The sequence below is a fragment of the Anarhichas minor genome, unplaced genomic scaffold (assembly GCF_050575085.1).
Source record: "Anarhichas minor isolate MPS153535 unplaced genomic scaffold, ASM5057508v1 ptg000024l, whole genome shotgun sequence".
NCBI classification, from domain to species: Eukaryota; Metazoa; Chordata; class Actinopteri; order Perciformes; family Anarhichadidae; genus Anarhichas; species Anarhichas minor.
This window is the reverse complement of record NW_027466470.1, coordinates 9757071-9778212: the sequence shown is the minus strand read 5'-3', so window position 1 is coordinate 9778212 and position 21142 is coordinate 9757071. Positions and strand designations below refer to the sequence as shown.

General features: G+C 41.5%; 1 protein-coding gene across 1 annotated transcript in view; it reads left to right on the top strand.

The window, feature by feature from the left end:
* Positions 1-554: 554 nt before the first annotated feature.
* The window catches only part of st6galnac3 (ST6 (alpha-N-acetyl-neuraminyl-2,3-beta-galactosyl-1,3)-N-acetylgalactosaminide alpha-2,6-sialyltransferase 3), a 60897-nt gene continuing 40309 nt past the window's right edge, over positions 555-21142 (top strand). The window contains 3 exon segments of the mRNA XM_076098447.1: positions 555-597; positions 600-655; positions 19981-20175. Coding sequence (XP_075954562.1) covers positions 555-597; positions 600-655; positions 19981-20175 — 294 coding nt within the window.

The following is a 21142-nucleotide window of genomic DNA, read 5'->3' as shown; positions in this document are numbered from 1 at the left end:
GTGAATCCTGCAAATATAAGTACCGATGTTATTATTATTCCCCCCCTTATGCATTATATGTATTCTATTTTCATCTTAGTTTTATCTCATTTTAATTTGATTGACATTTTGGCATTTCCTGTATGGAATGTGCTATACAAATACAGATCATTATTATTGTATTATTATTATTATATAAATCTTTAGTTACAACAAAATGAAACATGTTTGGATACTTTTTTTTTCCAAACAATATTATCTGTTGTTTATTCAACACAATGAAAAACTAATTTTAGAATTATTTTAGAAAGATCTCGCGTTGAAACCTGCCGCTTGTCTTCACAACTGGCATGTTGTAGAAGCAGAAGTCAGGAAATCAGCGGCGGTCACGTGACGCCGGAGGGGGCGGGGCTCTGCGTCTGTGCCGGCCAGTAGCAGCGCAGCGTCGGTCCAGGTCCCAGCCAGCTCCATGGGTGAAAAAAAAAACCGACGGAGGAGACGAATAACGGTACACTCCAATATTTATGGAGCCGATCCCCGCGTGCAACCCGTGCATCTCTCTTGTACGTGAATAGATGTGTTCGGAAACGGATGCGGTGGACGGCATTTTGGGGCTGACGAAAACAAGCGGGCCACCATTGTCTGCGTAGAAATAAGAATGGCCTGGATGTGCAAGGTAAGAGGGGGTTTCTCTCTCATATACATTGCAACCAGAAAAGGGGAAAAGGGTGGAAAAATCGCACAAGAATCTCCTGGCGTGGTTGGCTTTAGCGTGCGTTTCAGCAGATGTGAAATGTGAGCTGGTTGTGGTGATGCTCCGTGGAGGCAATGAACCCTCCTCTGCTCTCTGTCTGGTCGCCTTTTGGGGTACTCTGAATTTGGGATTTAAGCCCGTGCACATGAAGGAAAGCCAGGCCCTCGTGTTTTTATTTATTTTTTTGCTTTTGGTTCATGTTTGAGTGTCATTGCTCTTAAAAGAACAGCAGGCCATGCAGCCATGCTTGTGTTCACAACATGCCTCATGACACGTTCAGGTGTTCACATTATGTGAGGAGTTTAAACATCAGCCACAGCTGCCTTAACAGATGAGGATAAAGTTTACAAAAGTTCCTCTCACTGTCCTCTTTGTTTCATCCTTTTCATTTTTAGTGTAGTTTAGTTAATAGCAATACTTTACAGATGTTGACATTAACAACACTGTATAGAGTTTATGGTGTAGTTATATGACACACAACACACAGGGCTGCAGTAATTGTCATTATCGATTAATCTGCTGATTTCTCTATAAAATGTCAGATAACCGTGAAATATGTCTATTACAGTTTCCCAGAGTTCAAGATGACGTTTTAGAATAGCTAGTTTTATCGAACAAACTGTCCAAAATCACCAAATATCCTGTTTACAGAGAGCATTTTGTCTCTAAAATGTCAAAAAAGAGTGGAAGACAGTTTTCCAGAGTCCAAGGTGACAAATTGGTTTTTGAGGCCGATCAACAGTGCAAAACACAAAGATATTCAGTTTTACAATAATAGATAACAGCAAATCCCTACATTTGAGAAGCTGGAACCAACTATATTTGACTTTTTTGCTTAAAAAGTGACTTAAATAACTAATTAATTATAAAAATTGTTGCTGTCGATTGACTTGCACAACTTGTTTTGTCCGAAAGATATTCCATTTTCAGCAAATCTTAATATTGGGGTTTCTGGAACCAGAGAATTTCTTGAGTTTTTTGCTCAATGATTTCAGCTCTAGCGGATGTCTGTGTAAGTGTGTGTGTCGGTCTTTCACGAGGACATACAGTACTTGCTCACGCACACATTGTTAACACAACTTCTACAGTTTGGATAGCACATTTAGCTTTCCATGTCATTTGGTTATATGTAAATAGATGCAAAATTGGAATGCTGTCATGATGACGTGATGATCCTTCGTTCACATCCTTTGTTAATGGAGTAGCTGACAGGAAGTAAACTTGGACCAAAGCCGAACGACAATGAAAAGGTCTAATTGATAAAGTATTATTTTGATTATTATTTTTGTAAAAAGGTTTTTTGTAAGAAAAGCTGTTTCATGTTCTTTAATATGAGGCATTGAATTGGTACAGCGGCTGCAACTAATTATTTTCATCATTGATTTATCTGATGATGGTGGTCAGTTTTTTAGTCTGTGAAATGTCAAATAAATAGTGAAAAATGGCCACCACAGGTTAAAGTCGACGTCATTTGATGCCCGACCAACAGTCTAAAACCCAGAGATATTCCAGTTACTTTCTCTTAAGACAAAGAAAAATAGCAAAACCACAAATGAGAAGCTGGAACCGGGGAATATTTTATATTTTTCCTTAGTTCTCAGTGTGCTGGTGAGGTTATTACGGTTTTAATATAAGATGAATTCACTTCTTTTTTTTTTTCTGTCAATCCTCCAACGCCCACAGGAAGAACTGAGTCTGTCAGCATCTTGTCACTTCACAAACGTTTTTGTTATCTAAGACGGGAGATCATTTCACACTAGATTTGACACTGTAATGTTATATTATATTAAATCGCAAAAACGTTACAAGAAAATGGAACATGTAATTACAGGGTACAAATTGCAGAGTGATTGAAGGAAAAGTGGACAGAAGTAAATGAGCTGTAACTTTTAATTAAATGACACCAGTTTCCTTGTTTCTTGTTACATCAGTCAGATGGGGCTGCTGGTTATTGGATACTTAAATGAATCCTGTACAACACATAGTCAGACTGAAATACCCCAAAGACAAATGCCCATTAGTCTACTGGCCGAAAGTGCTGCTGACAAACTACAGATAACCTGTCATCGTCTATTGGTACGTGAATGAGTCTGTATCTTGTAAATCTGACACATTTTGTGCAGTCAAACTAGACCAGCCACTGGTTTAATCTTTAACAAATTGTGTTTTATATACTGATCATATGTTTGTTTGTTTTTTTGCTAGTAACTATCTGTCAGATGAATGTAGTGGACTAGTTCCTTCTGGACTATAGTAGTAATAAAAACACTCAAGTAAAGTACACATTTTACTTGAGTAAAAGTACTTAGTTACTTTTCACCACTGTGTTCAGGTGCATGAGAGGATGCATTTCCTCAGCCACCAACTTGTCCCCGAGTTGTTGATGACACAAAGCAGTTTGACTCGCAGTTTGCTACTTTATTCATGTGTACTGTCAGTGAGCGAGGCCTGCACAGAGTGCTCTGCCATCAGGGTTCCCTCTTTGTTAGCGTGCGTTTTAATTGGAGTGAGTTCATCCGTGACGAGCTGTGCTCGAGCTGGGAAAAGGCGGTGGCTGTTGTCCTCCATCATAACAGTTGAGGGTGAGCTCTCCATCACGTTTCATGGAAAGATGGTGATTCTGCCGGTACTCCTAACGACATGTGGCAGAACAAGGCCAGCAAAGCAAGTCTTTGTGACGGGTTCATGCGGGTACACGCAAGTAGAAAGAACACAAAAGGAGACAAATTAATGAATGCACGCACACACAAACACACGGTTGTTTGTGTGTGTGTGTGTGTGTGTTGAGAGGTGTCGTAACAGCTACGGGGAATGCAGTGAGCGTCCCAGTTCTTAAGAGTTTCAGGGATGAATGGCAATTCTCTGAGTCCCCCTTGTCCCATGTGATTGTGTTACAACAGTTTTGTGCCCGCCACAGTTTTAGAGAAAGCGCAAGACACGGGCAGGATGTTGAATGAGGCTCCGGTTATCAAATCCATGCTCAGATTTCCATTTGTGCCGTTCTCTCCCTTTATCTGTTTTTCTTCTTGAATGGGAAGTTTACATGAGAAGTTCTGGCTTCACTGGGTCCTAAAGGAAAACCTGATTCATTTGTATTCCTACAGTTTATACAGATCAATTACTAATAGTTTCATAGATTACTTAATACAATAATAATACAACTAACTTTTTAAAGTTTAGTTTTACTCATAAATATGTGAGATGAGAATCAATAAAGAGTGAAAATCCCTCCAACAGGAACTATCATTGCAAGTGTTACGTGTACATTTAACCACTGCACTCTACGACTAATATCTGCTGGATAATTGGTCAAAATTGCATGACTGAAAATAAGAAATTGAAGTTTAATTTATTTTTCTGTTGTGTAGCGCTCCCTACATTAAACGTCTCCAGGTATCGTGGATTTTGGTTCTGACTGATGAAAGTAATTGGTAATATGTCACATCTGTGTGGACACAAATGGTTCATAATAACACTTAAATTCTAGCCCTCAACATTTGAAGTGAAGATGGTCTCCAAAAACCTGGTATTAGCTTATTGCACAAACATTGTATGGGTGTGTATTTTGTGTTCGATAAGTTGCAAGAAAGAGTAAAGAATGTTTCAGTGTCTCCATTACGTAGTTTGTCCACCAGAGAGCGTTGAAGATTTTATTTTTGCTCAAATGCTCAGTTTGTATCTTGACATTTTTTAAAAACCCAACAAAATCTAATATCAGTATATGCAGTATCAGTTGGGTTATTGTTTGTGATTCGAGCTTGTGATTTGATTGGCTCCTGCGGTTTTGCGAGTTTTGACAGTCTGATTATTTGCCGTCACCACCACTGAGCAAACATGAATGAAAGGGATCCCTCCCCCTTACCTGAATCGACTCTGTAAGGATAGAGGGGGTCGTCTGCTGTACAGATTGTAAAGCCCCTTAAGGGCACATTTGTGATTTGTGATATTGAGCTGTATAAATTAAATTAAATTGGTTTGACTTGACTTGCAAGACAGCTAATGCTGGCTAGACCCTCTCCTTTATATAATGCAGTACGTACACGGAGTGTGTGAGAGCTGCTTTCGAAAAAACATCAACGAAAAGTACCTTTTAATGGGAAGCAGTGCTAACATTAGCAAGCTAGGTTAAGATATAGGATGATAATGTTAGCAGTGGGATTAACATGAACACCTCCACGTTTTAACGGGAGGCTTTGCTGTTCTTCACATTTAGAACACAGTTAGAAACATTTTTCACTAATAGGTCGGAAAAACGTTTTTATACTGTTTTTAAAAAATGGAAAAAATATGTCCAATAGCTGTAGACAAATTTATATTTTAATATATATTTGACTTTAATGGAACTTCTGACTGAGGCCATGTCCACACGCATTTATTTAGCTACGTTTACACAGAGCGTCCCCACTACGCCAGAGTTGCCTCCTAGTGTCGGTGGGCGTAAGCGCATAAGATTTGAAACGATGACGTAGACACCCGCGTTCGCTACTTGATTGGGTCTTCACAGTCGCGACGTATCTTTCCCTGGTTCATCACGCCCCTATCACGTGTGCCTTTTCCGGAAGAAAACAAGCAGCAACAGCGTTGATTATCGATCGACTACCAGTGGTTAATTCAACATGGATAACTGATTACAGGCGTTGCTGACCTTGCTTTTACTAGCAGCTGTTGTGCAGTTAAATTCAGCATTTTATAATTCTACTACTGCCGACATGTGGAGAAAGCAAGCTGTTATTGGAGTGATTAGCGAGCAGCGTGTCCAGCGGCGTTATCAGCCCTAGAGAGCGGACGTCTGAAGTCACGGTTTGCAGCTTTCAGGAGGAAGACTGACACAAAACTTTCGATTTCTTATTAATGTTTATTTCGTTCTGCACAACTATTGTAAGTCCACACAGAAACTGTAAAGGAACAAAAGCATAATTGCTCTCCAGTACGACATGGACTCCATCCACCCAGCAGAGCTACGAGTGTGAGAATAGACAACAGAGACTTGTGTTGACCAAATTTATTGACCCATAGTCTAGTAAACTTTGATTTGTAAGTGTTCATTTTGAAGTAAATTGGATGTTTGTGGAAGAGAGAGATAGAGCAAGACCTGCAGTCTTGTAACTGAGTCTGAAAAATAAAACTTCTAAAAGTTTCCACGAAATTTGTCTGTTTGAGCTAAGAAACCAATCTACTTCCTGTTTACACCGACACCGCATGCCCAGTGTGTGTGAATAGTCATGTGATATTCATTTTCAGGCTTACTAGTATGGACGGAAATCATTTTGCAAACGATGCTGAAACACCAGTGTGGACAGAGATTGTTTTGTATTAAAACCCCAGTTTTAAACGATGGATGTAGCCTGAATGACCTAAAAGAAAGTCTTTGTCTTCGCTGTTGTCGTTCATTCTGTAAAACCCCTTTTTGAGCCGACAGGGTACCATTTAACCGTGTGGCTTCTTTATCATGGTAATGTGACCTACATCCGTTGTGCAAACAGAAGCTAGAAGCTAGCAAGGTTTAGCTCATTCAGAGTGGAAACCAAGGGTGATAACCTCGCTCCAGATATGGAGTTAATCCAGCGACCGTGGTCGCAGGAAGTGGGCCAGCAGATCCATCGCTCATACCAGAAGTCTTACCAACATCTGGGAAGACTTAAGGCTTTACTTGATCTCCCTCTGTGTCGTTGGTCATGTTGGTCAGGTAGTCTGTAATCCTGGGTGCTTTAATCATGGGTCACTCTGCCAGTTTGAGTGCCAGCGCTGGTCATTTTCTTTCTGTTCCCAAAATACAAAGAAAAAGACGGCAAGAGTTTAATGAAAGAGGTGATAAGGCAGCGTACTAATTAAGTTCCACTCTGTAATGGCAGTCCCGGTCAGCAGCATAAAATTACATGTCACTCACAAAGAACCTCTAGGCTGAAACCTCTATTATTACTCCACATGCATTCACAAATGTGCTCTCTAAAGCTGTAATGTCAAGGTTTAGGTTTGATTCTAATTATCCTCAAATAAGAGGACGAGAAGAAGAGAAGAATTAAGTGAAGTTATTAATCTGCCATTGTTCTCCGAGGCATCAGGAGAAAGTGCAAACACATTGTAATCAATACAGTAGAACATGTTGCGTTTTCATGTAAAAAGATTGCTTGGCCCCTCATTTACTAGAGCGCAGTTCCAGCCTTAACTTACTTATTCTTACAGATTTGGCTTTGTCAATGGAATTTCAATTATGATTTTGGCTTACAAAGATTATGAGAAGAAGATTATCGTCATGAAACGGTTATTGTGCTGTATTCCGTTTCGCAACGACTCTCTCATTTTGTCTTGTGTTTTAAATCCTTTTAACGTGATGCGTTCCGTCCCACTCGGCGGGTTGGGGACAGACGCTCAGTATGGGAGGATCCCTTCGTGGGAAGTCCCCCCCCCCCCCATATTTGAATCCCCATAGCTCAGAAAATAATTGTATTTTTCATATCAGCAGTGCATTTGTTCCGATTTCAAAAATCATCTCAAGCTCATACATTATCTATTGATTCTCTCGGGGGTCCCAAACTTGAGATGCTCTTTAATCTTCTTCTGCGTAACTTCAGTTGGTGGTCTTACGAAGGATAATCAGCTGACCACAGTGTTTGTTTTTAACCACACCTGTCTGATCCGTCAGCATGGCACAAACAAACACACACGTTCACGCAGACAGCAAGTCCGTCGGGGATTAAAGGGTCACACACACACACACCATTTTAGGATTAAGACTTTAACACTTCGCTCTTCAGTCAGCTGCAAACTCCCTCATAGTTAAAGACGAGTATAAGTGCCATCCGTACAGTCTGTGAGTCGGAGAGAGAGAGCTGCCAAGGCGGCAGGTCGTTGGAGGTCAGATGGCGCCATCTGGCCCCGATGGGTCCCTGAAAGAGCTGTGGAGTTTTGGGTTTGAACTTGATCCAGGAGGGGATTTGCCAATTTACTGCTGCGTGGAAATGACAAATACCGGATGGGCTTCACATTGTGTATGTATGAAGGAATGAGCGGTGGTTGCTTGGTCTGGGTGAGATGTGACATGGTGTGAACAAGCTGTTCCTACTAAGATATGCATGTCTTGTTTGCCATATGGCAGGATAGGGAATTAAAATATTCAAAAGGTGGCAAGAGAAAAGAAAACTCTTATTGGTACAATATAAAACCTGTTAGAGCTGCAACTAACATTAATTTTCATTCCTAAATAATCCAACAGTTTTATTCTTACTCAGCCCAAAGTGATGTCTTCAAATGTCATGTGTCCAAAACCCATATTTACTGGGACAACTTGGAATAAGCCATTGTTTGTGAACAATGACGAAGAAATAACCAATTTGACAAAGCAATCTAAAAGTCAGAACTTTTAAATGATTTTCACCACTAATTAATCTGTTTATTATTTCCATTATTAATTGACAAATCATTGTCAAATTAACATTTCTTTTTACAATCAACACTTGAAATGATGATGGCACTTGCCATAAAAATGTCAAAAAGAAAAGGTCCCAGAGCCCAAAACCCAAATAAATAGCAACAATAAGATGGAAACGTTCAGTATCTGGAACCAGCAATTGCTTAAAGTTACTGTGAGAAACTTTAAACTGGTTATGAAACAGTCTCAATTTATACTGATGCCTCTATATGACCTACATAAGTACACGAGACCGTCAGCGAGAAGATTGGCTATTTCTATGAAGTAATTCCAAATGCTTGTAATTCATGCCACAGGTTCAGATTCCACCCGAAATAAGATGAAATCATGCAGGTTCACCAGAAACTCCTCCAGGTCAGACTCCAGCGGGGGCCTCTGCCAGCAATCAACCTGCCGCAGACAGACCCAGAGCCGGCTTTGCTGCAGCCTTTGACCTACAGTCTGAGCTCCAGCGGGCGGTGGATAATCAATTAATTGTTTAAGTATGTTTTCAAACAAAGGTGACTAGTCTTACTTCATAATATACTGAATGTTTTGGCTTTTGAACTATTGATTGGACAAAAACAGCAAAATAGACTACATATCATCTTTGTCTATAGTGAATTGTAATGAATATTTTTTTCACTGCTTTCTATTATAGACCAAAGGATTAATCGAGAAAATCATAATGAAAATAATCTTTAGTTGCACTGTCGAATCATTTTCTGTTGATTTACTTACCAGTTAATCAACTTAATTAGCAGTAGTCCTGTTTGTGTCAAAGTTGTTAAAACATGACAAACTGCCATATTTGAGTCAAATTCCACTTTGCTGGTACACAGTTTCCTCTACTTGTTTGGTGTACTTTCAGTGCAGTTGCTCACACACTTCTGGGCAATTTTATCAACTTTCTAGGAGCATTAATGTCCTCCAATTTGTGTTCATTTCCGAACATGTAGTTACAGAGTCAGTCCCAGCCAGTTGGACTCATTTGAGCGTGTAGCACCATTGCTGAATTACATTTGGCAAGTCCCCTCGCTGCACATTGTGCTGCTGGCAAGGCCTGACTGCCTATTGGCACCGGGTCGAGCCGAAGCCCCAGAGGAGAGCGATCAGCAGAGGCCGTGTTTGATAAGGAGTAATGCTCTCGATAGACTTGGATGTGGCTTAGAAGTGCCGTCCAAATGTCCAAAGAAGTCCTACTGAATGAAAAGGGGCAGCAGATGCCCGACTCAGTGGGAGGATTGTGGTTTAAGTATTTGCCTTGCTGAAGTGTCCATAAGCAAAACAAAGAGCCCTATTCATTGTCCAGTGGTGCTTGTTATTTACGTTCCCATGACCTGGTAAGAGGCCAAGTAAAATTCTTCTTTTGGGTATTAATATAGTGTCCTAGTTCTATGAAATCCTCATAAATGAATTTGTGCCCCAGAAGATTCAGGAATCCAAACCAGTCCAGCTCAGTTTGATCCATGCGGGACCTCATCAGAAGTGCAGAGCACCCTTGACCTCAGAGCCACGCCGCTGTAATCCCGTGTGTATCTTCTCAACAGCTTCCCCCCCCCAGACGGCGAGGTGACAAGATCAGGCCTGGCTGTTACTCTGAGTGACGGCTGAATTTGTGCAGCTCGCCTTGAGCTTTCTGCGCTCCGCCCTTGAACCGAGCCTCTGAGCAAGCAGAAAATTTCCGGTAATTGCATTAGTGTTGTCCAAGTGTACCACGCCCGCTCCCTCCAGCTTTTTTAGCTTGATTTATTGCTTTGACATGTTCGGATTTATATTCATCCTCTTGCTGAATTTGCAGCCATCACATGTCCCTGACGAATATCATGGCTGTGATTCCCTATTCTCTGTCTATCTCTCTTATAGAGGTGTCAGTGTTGTGCTCAATGGGAGCCAGGTCTGGTCATAGTATAGGCTCCTTCCTGAGGGCTCTCGACCAAACCAGCTAATAAAAGTGCCACTGTTATTATCCCCAGCGGGAGCCCGGCGGTGCTCTGGGCGCCAGCACCGGGAGGCTGATTGCCTCCGTGAACTGAAGAGGTTGACGGACACAAATAGAGCCTGGCAGTTAAGTGTGGGCATTAAATAAAGTGCAAGTCAATTCTTTTCATGAAATATAATCCCCCGTCTGCGTTTATGCTCCCCTGTGTCCTGTAACTTTCTGTTGTGGTGGCTGTTGTGAGAAAAGGAAATGGGCGGTTCAAAATTTCAAAGTGTACTTTGGGGTAATGTTGCTTCTGCTCACTGGGCTGTTGTTTTTGTGGAACCTGCACTTCCGTGGGTCAGGTTTGTTGTGTTTAAAGTTTCACGGGTGGTTTTCACTTGTTGATCTCTATGACGTCTACAGGTTTCTGCTGCTGGTTTAGTTTCTGTCGTAGACCCAGGATAGTTAACTAGCTTTGCCCGGCGGCCACGTTCGAAAAAAAGAAGCCAGGAGCCAGTTAATAATCCAACATTTGTAATATTTATCAGACAAAATGAATAAGAATTAAAAAGACATTAGCTCATCTTTGTTTGAAATTCGGGGCTTAGCCCGATCGTCTGTTCAGCGGGGGCGGAGGGATCCTCTCCTGGCTCTTTGTTCGTCTATTTTGATGCTTTTTTAAGGCGCTCTGGCACCTTATTTCCATTAAAGGAACAAAAACAAACCCATTGCCTTCACAGTGCAGCAGCACCACGGAGCCTCTGACAGAATAGACTCTGCAAACTTTATTGTTGTTTTCCAGAGCGAGTTCCCGCGTGTGCCACATAGCGGAGCTGTCTGGTGGCCTTCGATTCACCTGGTTGGTTGGTTTATTGTGTGCAACAGCTGCTCCACTTAAATTTCACAATGCTGTTGTTTAAGCTCTCAGAGAACCTTCACAACCTAAAGAGGATTAATGGAAAACAAAAAGCTGCACTGGCAAAATCCTTTCAATGTTTTCGTGTTGAGAAATCTCTGCTGCTTTGAACAAAGAGGATTCAGTTGAGATTTTAATCCCGCAATAAAAACTGAATTTCAGAGTTAGACTTAATACATCTTAAAAAACAACACGCTCTCTATCAAATCCTACATATTCTATTCGCTCAGCGGCTCAGGAAGGTAAGATTAAATTCCTCCCCGTCTGTCTTTTCTCATATTGCCACCGACATGTCACCATGTCATGACAGACATTTAGAAAAAGCTGATGTACTGGGAATCACCATGAATCATTAGTTCAGTGCAGAGTGTAGTTCATTACCAGTTAGTTTGCTTATCATTTTCTTAAGTAGCCCATTTATTGTCTCTATTAAACATTGAAAAAGGGTTAAAGAAATCTGTCTGAACAGTCTGAACCCCAAAGATATTAAATATGCCATCATCATACCTGAGAATGCTCACATTGGAATAGCTGGAACCAGAACATTTTTGGCATTTATCCTTGAATGAATGGTGATTTCATCAGGGTTATCTCTGCTTTTGAGACTCGACATTTTTTTTAACAGAAAGCCTGCATGAGCCTGAGTTATGTGTGCCGGTATATCGACAGATACTTGGTTGCTGCAGATATATTGGTATGGGTGTATATATCAGCTGATAAGTAATAAAAGTAATAGTTGTAGTACAGAAATGGCAAACTAGGTTGCGGTCATTTACAAGCAATGTCTTCGTTACATAGTTTGCTCACCAGAGATCACTGACCAGTTGATTTGTACACTATAAAACATCCCATTGTTATCAGTATGGTACTATCAAACAATGTGTGGATAATGACTTTACCTATGAAATGTCATAAAATAGTAGGAATACCAATCTCAGTCATCTGGGCTGAGCACCAAACAGGACAAATTATTTTTTTTATTACTGAACCACCTGAAAAATTCAGTGATTGCTGCTTTCTGTCTACAGCATCCCAGGAGACGGTTCCTTGTCAGACACATTTCTTTAACAAATGACACCTTTAGGAAAATCTCTGCAGAGTCCGCATGTCTGTTCACTCAAGCGGAGAAGAAAATTGGCGACGCTGTTTGTTCCCCTCGTCCTCCAGATGATGTACTGCATCTGTCTGTCTGTCGATTCCTTTCAGATTCTCCAATGTTGGCGTAGTTTGCGCTGGTGATTTATGTCCTCAAATTCTCTGTGTGAGCAGTCATGCTGTGTACAATCCCTACAAATGAGACGGGGCTCTATTATGGAGTTATGGAGGGATACCATTGAGTTTCAGGGGAAATATCAGTTGCTAAATGTCAGTAATCCTGCGCTGGCATTTGGCAAATTGAAATGGATTTTCTCTCGTCTATGTTTTTCTCAACGGCCACATCTCCTCCCCCTGCCTTCGCCCTTCAAACACAAAGAGATTGGGAAAATAATTGCTATTCCGCTCTAAAGTGGCATGGATGTGGCATCTTCTCTCTATTGCAAACCGAAGTGTCTGCAGTCAGGTTGTGGTGGATTGCCGAGCGGCGGTTTCATTAATGTATAGTAGCTTCGTCCTTGGCCCGGCATGGCGGTCTCCTTTGCCCGTCGGCTATCTGTGACTTTAAGAGCCGGCTACTTAAAAGCTCCGATATTACAGCAGGATGAAGCTGAAATGGCTCTCGCCATGAGTGGGCAGAAGAAGTCATTTTCTGTTGTTGGCTGAATGCCGCTAGACAGTCTGGCTCGAAATTCCCTCTAAATATAACCCCCGACAATAGAAGTTATAGATACTGTAGAAGAGGGAACATGATTTTTTTTTGTTCCACATTAAGTCTCAATTTGCCCATAAAAGAAGTGAGTGAAGCAGGTGGTCTGATACATGGAGCTACTGTGTCTTTATAGTCAGGCTGTCCCCAACTGTGGAACACATCAGCTGTCGGTCTGACGCCGGATACGCCTCTGAGGGCACCGGGCTTTATGTCTTGGGTTCCGGTGTAGCCAGCAGATATCCAGGTCAAGACTTTCTTTTCCGTGCTCTGCTCATTGTTTACAGTCCGATCAGCAACTTGACGAACCTGTACAACCGGATTGTTTCACAAGTAATCAGTTTACCAGCTAATTTTAAAGGTTTGCAATATGGCCAATGCGTTTCCACCTCTTTTGCTCTCCACACAAAACTGTTAACCTGCATTCAACCAAAGCCTGCTCTGCCGGGACCGGTCAATGCTCCTCGGACTATAAACCAGAACGCTTCCGATACCAAAATCGTGTCCCGTTGCCTTCAGACTCTGCGCATGACTGCAGATGCGTTTAATAGAGATATGGCTGTCCCTGTTTTCACTCTGTTTATTATGATTTTTTACTATTTGATGCAGTTCTGAGACAGTTTATTACTTTTTACTGAGCTCAAACAACACATAAAGTAAGTCAACATTAATAATGGAGAAAAAAAACTGACTGTATGTAGAAAGTCAAACTAATCAAAGTGTAAATAATCTTTTACATTGTCACAAACCAACGGTGTGTCTATAGTTTTACAATCTCTTAGATTAGACCTGTTGACTTTGTACAGTCGTTTTCTCTATAAAGCGTATAAAGTTTAAGACAAATGATTGTTGTACTTTTCCAGTACGTGACGCCTTCAAAACCTAAACATTTAGTTTACTATTGATGATGATTAATGATATAAAGCTGCAAATCGGCACATTGATTTACATTGATGACTGCGCTGTTTAAACAAATGCAACAAAGATCCATATCCAGGGAGAAACGGTAGTTGTAAGGGTTGTACAGAAGAAGTGGACGGTGATGTCGATCTCTCCACACAGCAGAACGTCTTCATGTCGCAGTCGAACATTAAATCTCATTATGCTTTGTTTCTGGCAGGGAGACTCGTTCTGCTCACAGAGGTATATGCAGCTTCTCAAAGAGCAGATTTTTCTTTTTCACTTTGACAAACGCTTCTCTTCATCAAGTGAGCGAGCAGCAGCCTCAGCAGTGGAGCATAGAGCTTCACCAAACTCTTCCTGTGAACATATGGTGCTGTGTTTTTTTTATTTCATTTTTTTCCCCCTCGTCCCAAAAGTTCTCTGGATCCAGAACGGGAAATGAATATTGTAGAGTGTTTAATCCTTTATACTTGTGGGGATTATGTTCCATTTGATATCAGATATGCATTAGTCAAATGGGTTTTGACTGCTTTCCAGTCACGCATACAAGTACTCTTGTGCAGATACACACACACACACACACACACACACACACACACACACACACACACACACTTTTATATCCATATCTACTGATTAAAAAAGGATTTTGCAGTATTGATGTTTGGATGCTTCCTCCTTATTGTCGCCCCCCCGCAGAGTCTCAGCCACATAAAAGCAAACGGATCCTTTTTTGGGGGCAGATTAAGATTCTCTGTGATGTCCTGTACTATAATGAAGCAGCATCATGCCAACAGAGCAGATTAGTGTTCATTTGACCTGGATTGAAGGATTTTCTTTTCATATGTCACCGCTGATAAGGGTGATATTGAACGGAAGTAGCACACACCAAGGGCAGCAGCATCAGGATGTTTTATAATTGTACTGGAAGAAGGAAACAATACTGTACGTATGGGTACATTTTTGAGGTACTTGTACTTTTCGTTTTCTGCTACTCTATACTTTACTCTGGCAGGGGAACATAGTACTTTTTACTGCACTACTGTTTGACAGCTGGAGTTACCTGTTACTTTTACATTACAAAACATTTGAAAATCGTATGAAATTGATCACGTGGTTAGAGATTAAACCGGTGGTCTGCAACCATATCGGTTTGTGACCTCTTACAAAAAAGGTGTTTAGTTAGCGTTTCCACTTAAGATGTATTTCCTCTCTAAACTTCTCCGATAATTGTTCAGGTTTGCTCAAAGTGTAACAAAGAACCAGTATTTTTACTTTCGATATTTGTTTACCTCGCGTAAATTCTGGTTAGTTTGAACCTTTAATTTCCTACAAATCGATCCCTAAAATTTTCCCTGCAAAAAAACAAAACAGCAGGACTTTGAATATTAGGTCTCGGCCATCAATCGGTATAAAGCATCACAGACAAATCAGGTTGGCTGGTAAATCATCTACCACGGTATAATTCATTTAAAATACTTCAACATCGATATATATTGTGATCTAGTAGACTGTCTGCCTACACGAACTTCTGGTATTGATGAACACATGAATATTCTTCCTGCTGGAATGTGATGTGTAAATGAACACGCTGTAACCAAATAAAGGGAAGAGAATGTTTCTCAAGTGCAGAGCAATAGACCGGAGAGGCTCCAGAGTGACATGTCCTCCTCTGGTCCCATCTGGATGCCACATGAGAGCTGTGTGAGGTGACTGCACCCTCTGCTGGGCTCTGCAGGGACCAGCAGGCTGCAAACCTCCCCAGATGAGCGATGGACTCTGCTGCAGCTCGTTCATTCATACGACTGTCCGTGTCTCTGAATGGATGCAGCGTGTGTAGAGACACCATTACTCCTTTTTCTTTGCATTAGTTCACCTCTACTTCAGTTCATTAATGCAGAGAAATGAGAAACAGAGTGGTGGAATGCAACATGTATTACCATTAAGTACTTGTATAGTGTAGTTTTGATTTTGATGTATTTCCATTTTATGGTTCTTATACTCTGAGGGAATTTCAGAGGGAAATATTGCTTTAAATATGGCTTTTTTTTTAACTTTAGCACAATAATTGACTGACATACAGATTAAACAGCCCAATAAAACCAGCTTCATCTCGACCAACCACACGATAGTAATCCTACATTATGCAGTAAATAACTATATGAATGGGCCCATTTGGCATAACGAGTACTCTGACTTTTATTACAGTACATTTTACTAACTCTGTTCATTCAATTCATTTTGAATGCAGGACTTTACTTGTAACTGAAATAGAAAGGAAATAAAAATGCGCCCCCATGATGAGTAAAGACCCAAAAGACTTGTGTAAATAGTTCATGAATTCAATTACTCTTACAGTCATAAACCTCATATAAATGCAATAACATCTACAAATTGTATTAATTCTCTTGCACAGGCCCTGCAGCACTCAGAGCTCCGGTCTGTTACATTCGGAGGGGAACTTGTGTGCGTGACCGTGTTACCGGCAGCAAAGCGCCGACCTCCGCCTCCGGGAAAATAATAGTTTGTTATCTCGTACTTGGATGACTTTAGAAGCGAGACCTTTGCTGGGAATATGACAGGAATGAAGTAATGTGTCTGGACCCCCGCTCTCAATCTTAAGAGTGCTTCTTTGTTCATGCTCCTGCCTCATTCCCCAGGAGAACAGCACTGAGGCTTTAAAAAGAGAGGAGGAGGAGGAAGAGTGAGAGAAAGACTGTCAATATTTTCTCAAACGTATTAATTGAAATTTAATTTGAACTGCTCACTGGACCGTGGTGAAAAGAATCAGGTGCCAGGGACGTAGCGTTTTTGCATTGCAAATGTAATTTTCAGTTTTTTCCCCCTCTCCCTATTGCCCAGGAGGCACTCGAAAATTGCTACCAGATATGTTTTTTCATGAGCCATTTTCTTCAGGTTGAGCCGCCCATTATTCCAATACCCATTGCGATTAGTTTTCTGGATTGAGCTACGGTGTGGTTCCGTTGTTTACTGAGCTAGAGCGTCAGTCTTTATGCGGAATTGTATTCTCTTCATGCCCAGATAGAGCCTGATGGAGGGGAAATTTTGATTGAAAATTTTGATTGCACAATATGTAAGTTTTCATTCATCACACTATTGTATGGGGCACTTCTTATTTATTATTTTCAAATGTGTTGCCTATTCGGCGCATGTTAAGTAGCGGGAATGCTGCAGTGATTTATATACAAATTAATGTTTGGATATTTATTTTCCTCTGTACACACCAAACACTGAGCAGTCACCTCCTCATACTGAGCATGATATTGCTAGAGGTATTCAGATACTGAAATACAAATGACCACGCTGTAACAAAACACTACCACTATATTGTCTATTTCTATAATAACGATGTGAAAGGAGTCGCTCGTGTTGATGAAGAATTATCAAATGAAAATGCAGCTCTCCTCTGCTTTTAAAAGGAGCTTCATAGTGAGTTGCAGCTCATTGTCTCGCATGTCCGGTCCACAGCTTTACTTTTTTTGATTCACTCTCACAGCGTCGTTTTCAGCACGCAGCTGTTTGCAGAGAAACAGCTCTGATGGACCTACCGTACACGACCTGCCCAGCACCAAACAGCAGGCAGAAACAGTTAGCGCCTAGCTGCTGAACATAGTGCAGCATCTAGCATCTAAAGAGACAGGTGCTTCTCTCAGGAGGTGGTGCAGACCAAAAACAGAGCTATAAGAAAGTGAATAATGGACTGATGAATGCTAATGTTGTCGTGTAGATAAGCAATTGTTTTGCCATAAAGTTCCCCACATCAACTTTACAGATGATGATATGTCACTGAAATCAGTTATTTTAGGTTTAAGTGCAGTACATGAGTAAATGTACTTACTGGTATTTATATTCCACTACTTGCTATCGCAATTTCTGCACAATGGATGCTTCGATCAGGAGGTCGCCATCAATAACTTTCTGGCTCTTTCCCCTCCTATATGTAACCTGGTCACACGGGCTCACTGCAGGAGAGACTGGTGGAAGATTATAGCTCATTCGTGTCCCGGGTCCCAATGATCCCACGCAGTCTGTCTGAGACACAGAGATCAATAACTCTTCAGAGTGGGTTTTAGCACCTTTAAAAATAACTCCCTCAAAGCTTTCAGTGGGGGAGTGTTAAATGAAACATCCCCGGGCAGCAACCAGAAGAGGTTCTGCAGTTAATGACCATCATTGTCTGATTTGGTGGTCGCAAACAAGGCCATTGCAGCCGCATATGGAGTCATATTCCCCAAGGAAAATGGTTCAACATTGACCAAAAGCTCTTCAACTTCATAGTGGCTCTGCTGCCTGACTAGCTGGTGTTAATGGTTCCCATTTCGTCCGGGCGCTCCCCAGCCCCCCTACTGTACGCCTTCCTCAATGTCGAGCCTTTCAGCTTCTCTGTCAAACGGCTCGACAGGCCGACTCGTGATCGCCCTGATGGATGAGCGAACCAGGAGAGCGGCCGTGAGTCTCGCACTCGAGCTAGCGGAAGTCTAGCACCCCGCTACGCCCACGCCGAGCCTTCCAATCGCCCCCCAGAGTTTGACACTACACTACATTTCCCCTGTGATTTGTGGCCAGATTGAGGTTGAAAGAGGCAAGGAAATGTTCCGTCCTCATGAGAACAGATGGATGTTGCAGTGCTGCAGACTAAGCAGAGGGTTTTTCCTCTCCCACCCCACCACCATCACCCCCTCCCCCCTGAAGAACCCTCTTGCTTTATAAGGGGTTGGTTTCATGCGCTATAATTGACACCTGATGACTAGCTTTCACAGCACATTTTCAGTAACGACCTGACATTTATTTTCTTCTTTTGGAATGACATAGAACAGACTGTCCGTTCAGGAAAGTGATCTATTTTGTAAAACACTTTTAGTATATTGAGCACTTCTTATTTGTCCTCTTTGTGCCGTTTCATACGAGATCAAAGTTGAAACCCCTCTGTTTGTGATCAAAGATGGGCGGTAATGCCACGAAATGATCGCGTGATGTAACATACATGCAATCGGTAGAATGCCAGGGCAGCAAATGGTCAATGTCTTTTTCATGCCCCACCCCTCGCTCAAATGTTTGATCTCGTCTCTGAAAAGCGAAGCCTCCGGCGCCTCCCTTGGGATGTTTGATGTTATAGATCAGAGCGTGTGGTGGTGCAGGCACTTTGGCTGTGGGGGCTTCACCAATACAGCACGCCACATCCAATCTTCTGACCATCAGATAACTTCAAAGAATCTGCGAAACACCACTTCCTAAAAAATCTGGAGTTTCCCCACTGGTGTTGTCTGTTAGATTGGAAGCAGGTTATTGAAGTTTTCTGGGAAAAAATAAATAAAACACATCTCTGACTGCCGAAATTTATTATCACCTCAGGCTCTGAGATATCGTAGCACGCCGCAGATTTTTTTTCATCTCTGTCTGATTCTTCTCTCTTCTGTGCATTGATCTCCTCAGCTCTGCCCTGCCAATAGCTTCTCCTCCGTGAGACCCTTTCCCGTCCTCCATCTCTTATCCATTATTCATCACGCTCAGCGCTTTATGCCAGGCCATAATACCTCTTACGGTCAGACCATCCTTTTGTGTTCTGAAGCTGTTGCTTTCTCGGTAGAGAAAAAGTCAAAAGTCATAAGAATACATCATCTGGGAACCATGAATATCCTTATTCTTGAGCCAGTCCGTCAAATGATGTCGTGTTATTTCACTGAATAAGTGAAAACCTTGACGGGTCAGAGGATCGCCAAAGTCAGTTGAATTTATCTTCTACCTTGAATACCTTGAATATCTGTGACAAACATTCATGGCAATCCGTCCTTTAGTCGCCACGATATTTCACACTCAATGACAAACGTCAACCTGCTGGTGGCACGAGATGAAAAGTCAGAGGAGCATCTGAGTCAGTGGGATTTATCCTCTGGAGAACATGTTGGTCCAATATTTCATGACTATCCATCTGATAGTTGAGATATTTCAGTCCGAAGTGGTGAAAGAAATGATGACTATGCAACCATTTTTAAACTCTGCTTTTCTGTCAATATGCATATCTTATGTGTATATTTGCAAATAAAAATTATTGGCCTTTTCAAAGTATATTTCTTGTTATTTATCAGCTGTGACTGCTGGCTGTTTCACGATGCAACTCGGAAGCCTCGACTTTTTTTATTTAGTTTTTATTCAAGCTTTTAGACTACTGACATTAAAGAAAGTTGAAAACGTTCACTTTTGTTCTATGGTAACTACATTTCTCTGACTTGTTTTAAGTGTTCTCTCTCTCTCTCTCTCTCTCCCTCCACAGAGGAAGTCGTTGATCGCCACCAGTCTGATTGTGGTGGTGTCGCTCTTCGTGGTGGTGGTGAACTACTCGGAGAAGCCCTACTTTCTCCTGCAGCCAGTGTTCGGGCAGACGTTCAGCAGCCACTGGATTTTTTCCAAGCAGCCGTACAAGGCCTTCAAGCCTCACCTGGGCTATGTTAGCATCCCCAAACAGGAGGTGAGGGACACAAATAGACAAAACACTGACCACCAGGCACAATCGGAAACAGCATCTTCATTCATTAAAACTTCATATTTGTTTCATCTGTACAAAGATGTTTGACTAGACTTGAGAGTTGCTATTTAGTCTCATCACTTTGTTCAGCATCATGGTACCTTTCCTGCTGCTAATGCTAATAGTGTCTCTTCTATAAAAATGAGTGCTGGGCAACGATTACAATTTTTAATCGCGATTAATCGCATGATTTTTTTGCGACTTCTCAAATGTATTTAATGAAAAGATGGTGCACTTTGAACCTGAGCTGAAAATGTCCTCTGCAGTCGTAGTAGTAGGGAGCTCTCTTGTGCAGAGAAAGTGTTCCTGTAAGTCCCCGTCCCACACATGTTAAGGAGTGTGAATAGACGGCACTCCACTGCATAAAAAATCCCTTTCAAAATAAAAGCACAGGATATATATATATATATATTTCTTTTTTTTCCAGGCAAAGGCCCGCGACCCACTGAAAACGGGTCCGCGACCCACCAGTTGAGAATCACTGCATTAGATGATATAATATTCTTGTTGCTGATATAATATATTCCTGAGAGGAACATGGTATCCTAGGATGTTCACAGCGCAGGAAATCATGCTCTCGTTTGGTAATCCATCCTGCCTCCTTAGCGGTGGATAATATTCCTCTCAATGTCTCCTTTGTGATACCTAATGGATTTGAGGACAGTTTTGGATAATATCCAATTGTTATCCAATTACCATAAGGCTTTTCAAGATATTTGTCCTTATCCATTACTACCGCCGCTCCTCCTTTTTCAGCCGGTTTTATCATAGTTGACTCATTCTTGGCTAGACAGTCCAAGCCCTGTTTTGGGGATTTGGTCAAACAGTCTTATCAGGTGTAGAGAACAAAATCTCAATGTCAAAGTCCACCTTTTTTTTGTGAAGTCAGTCAGTGTGACATTTGATGCTG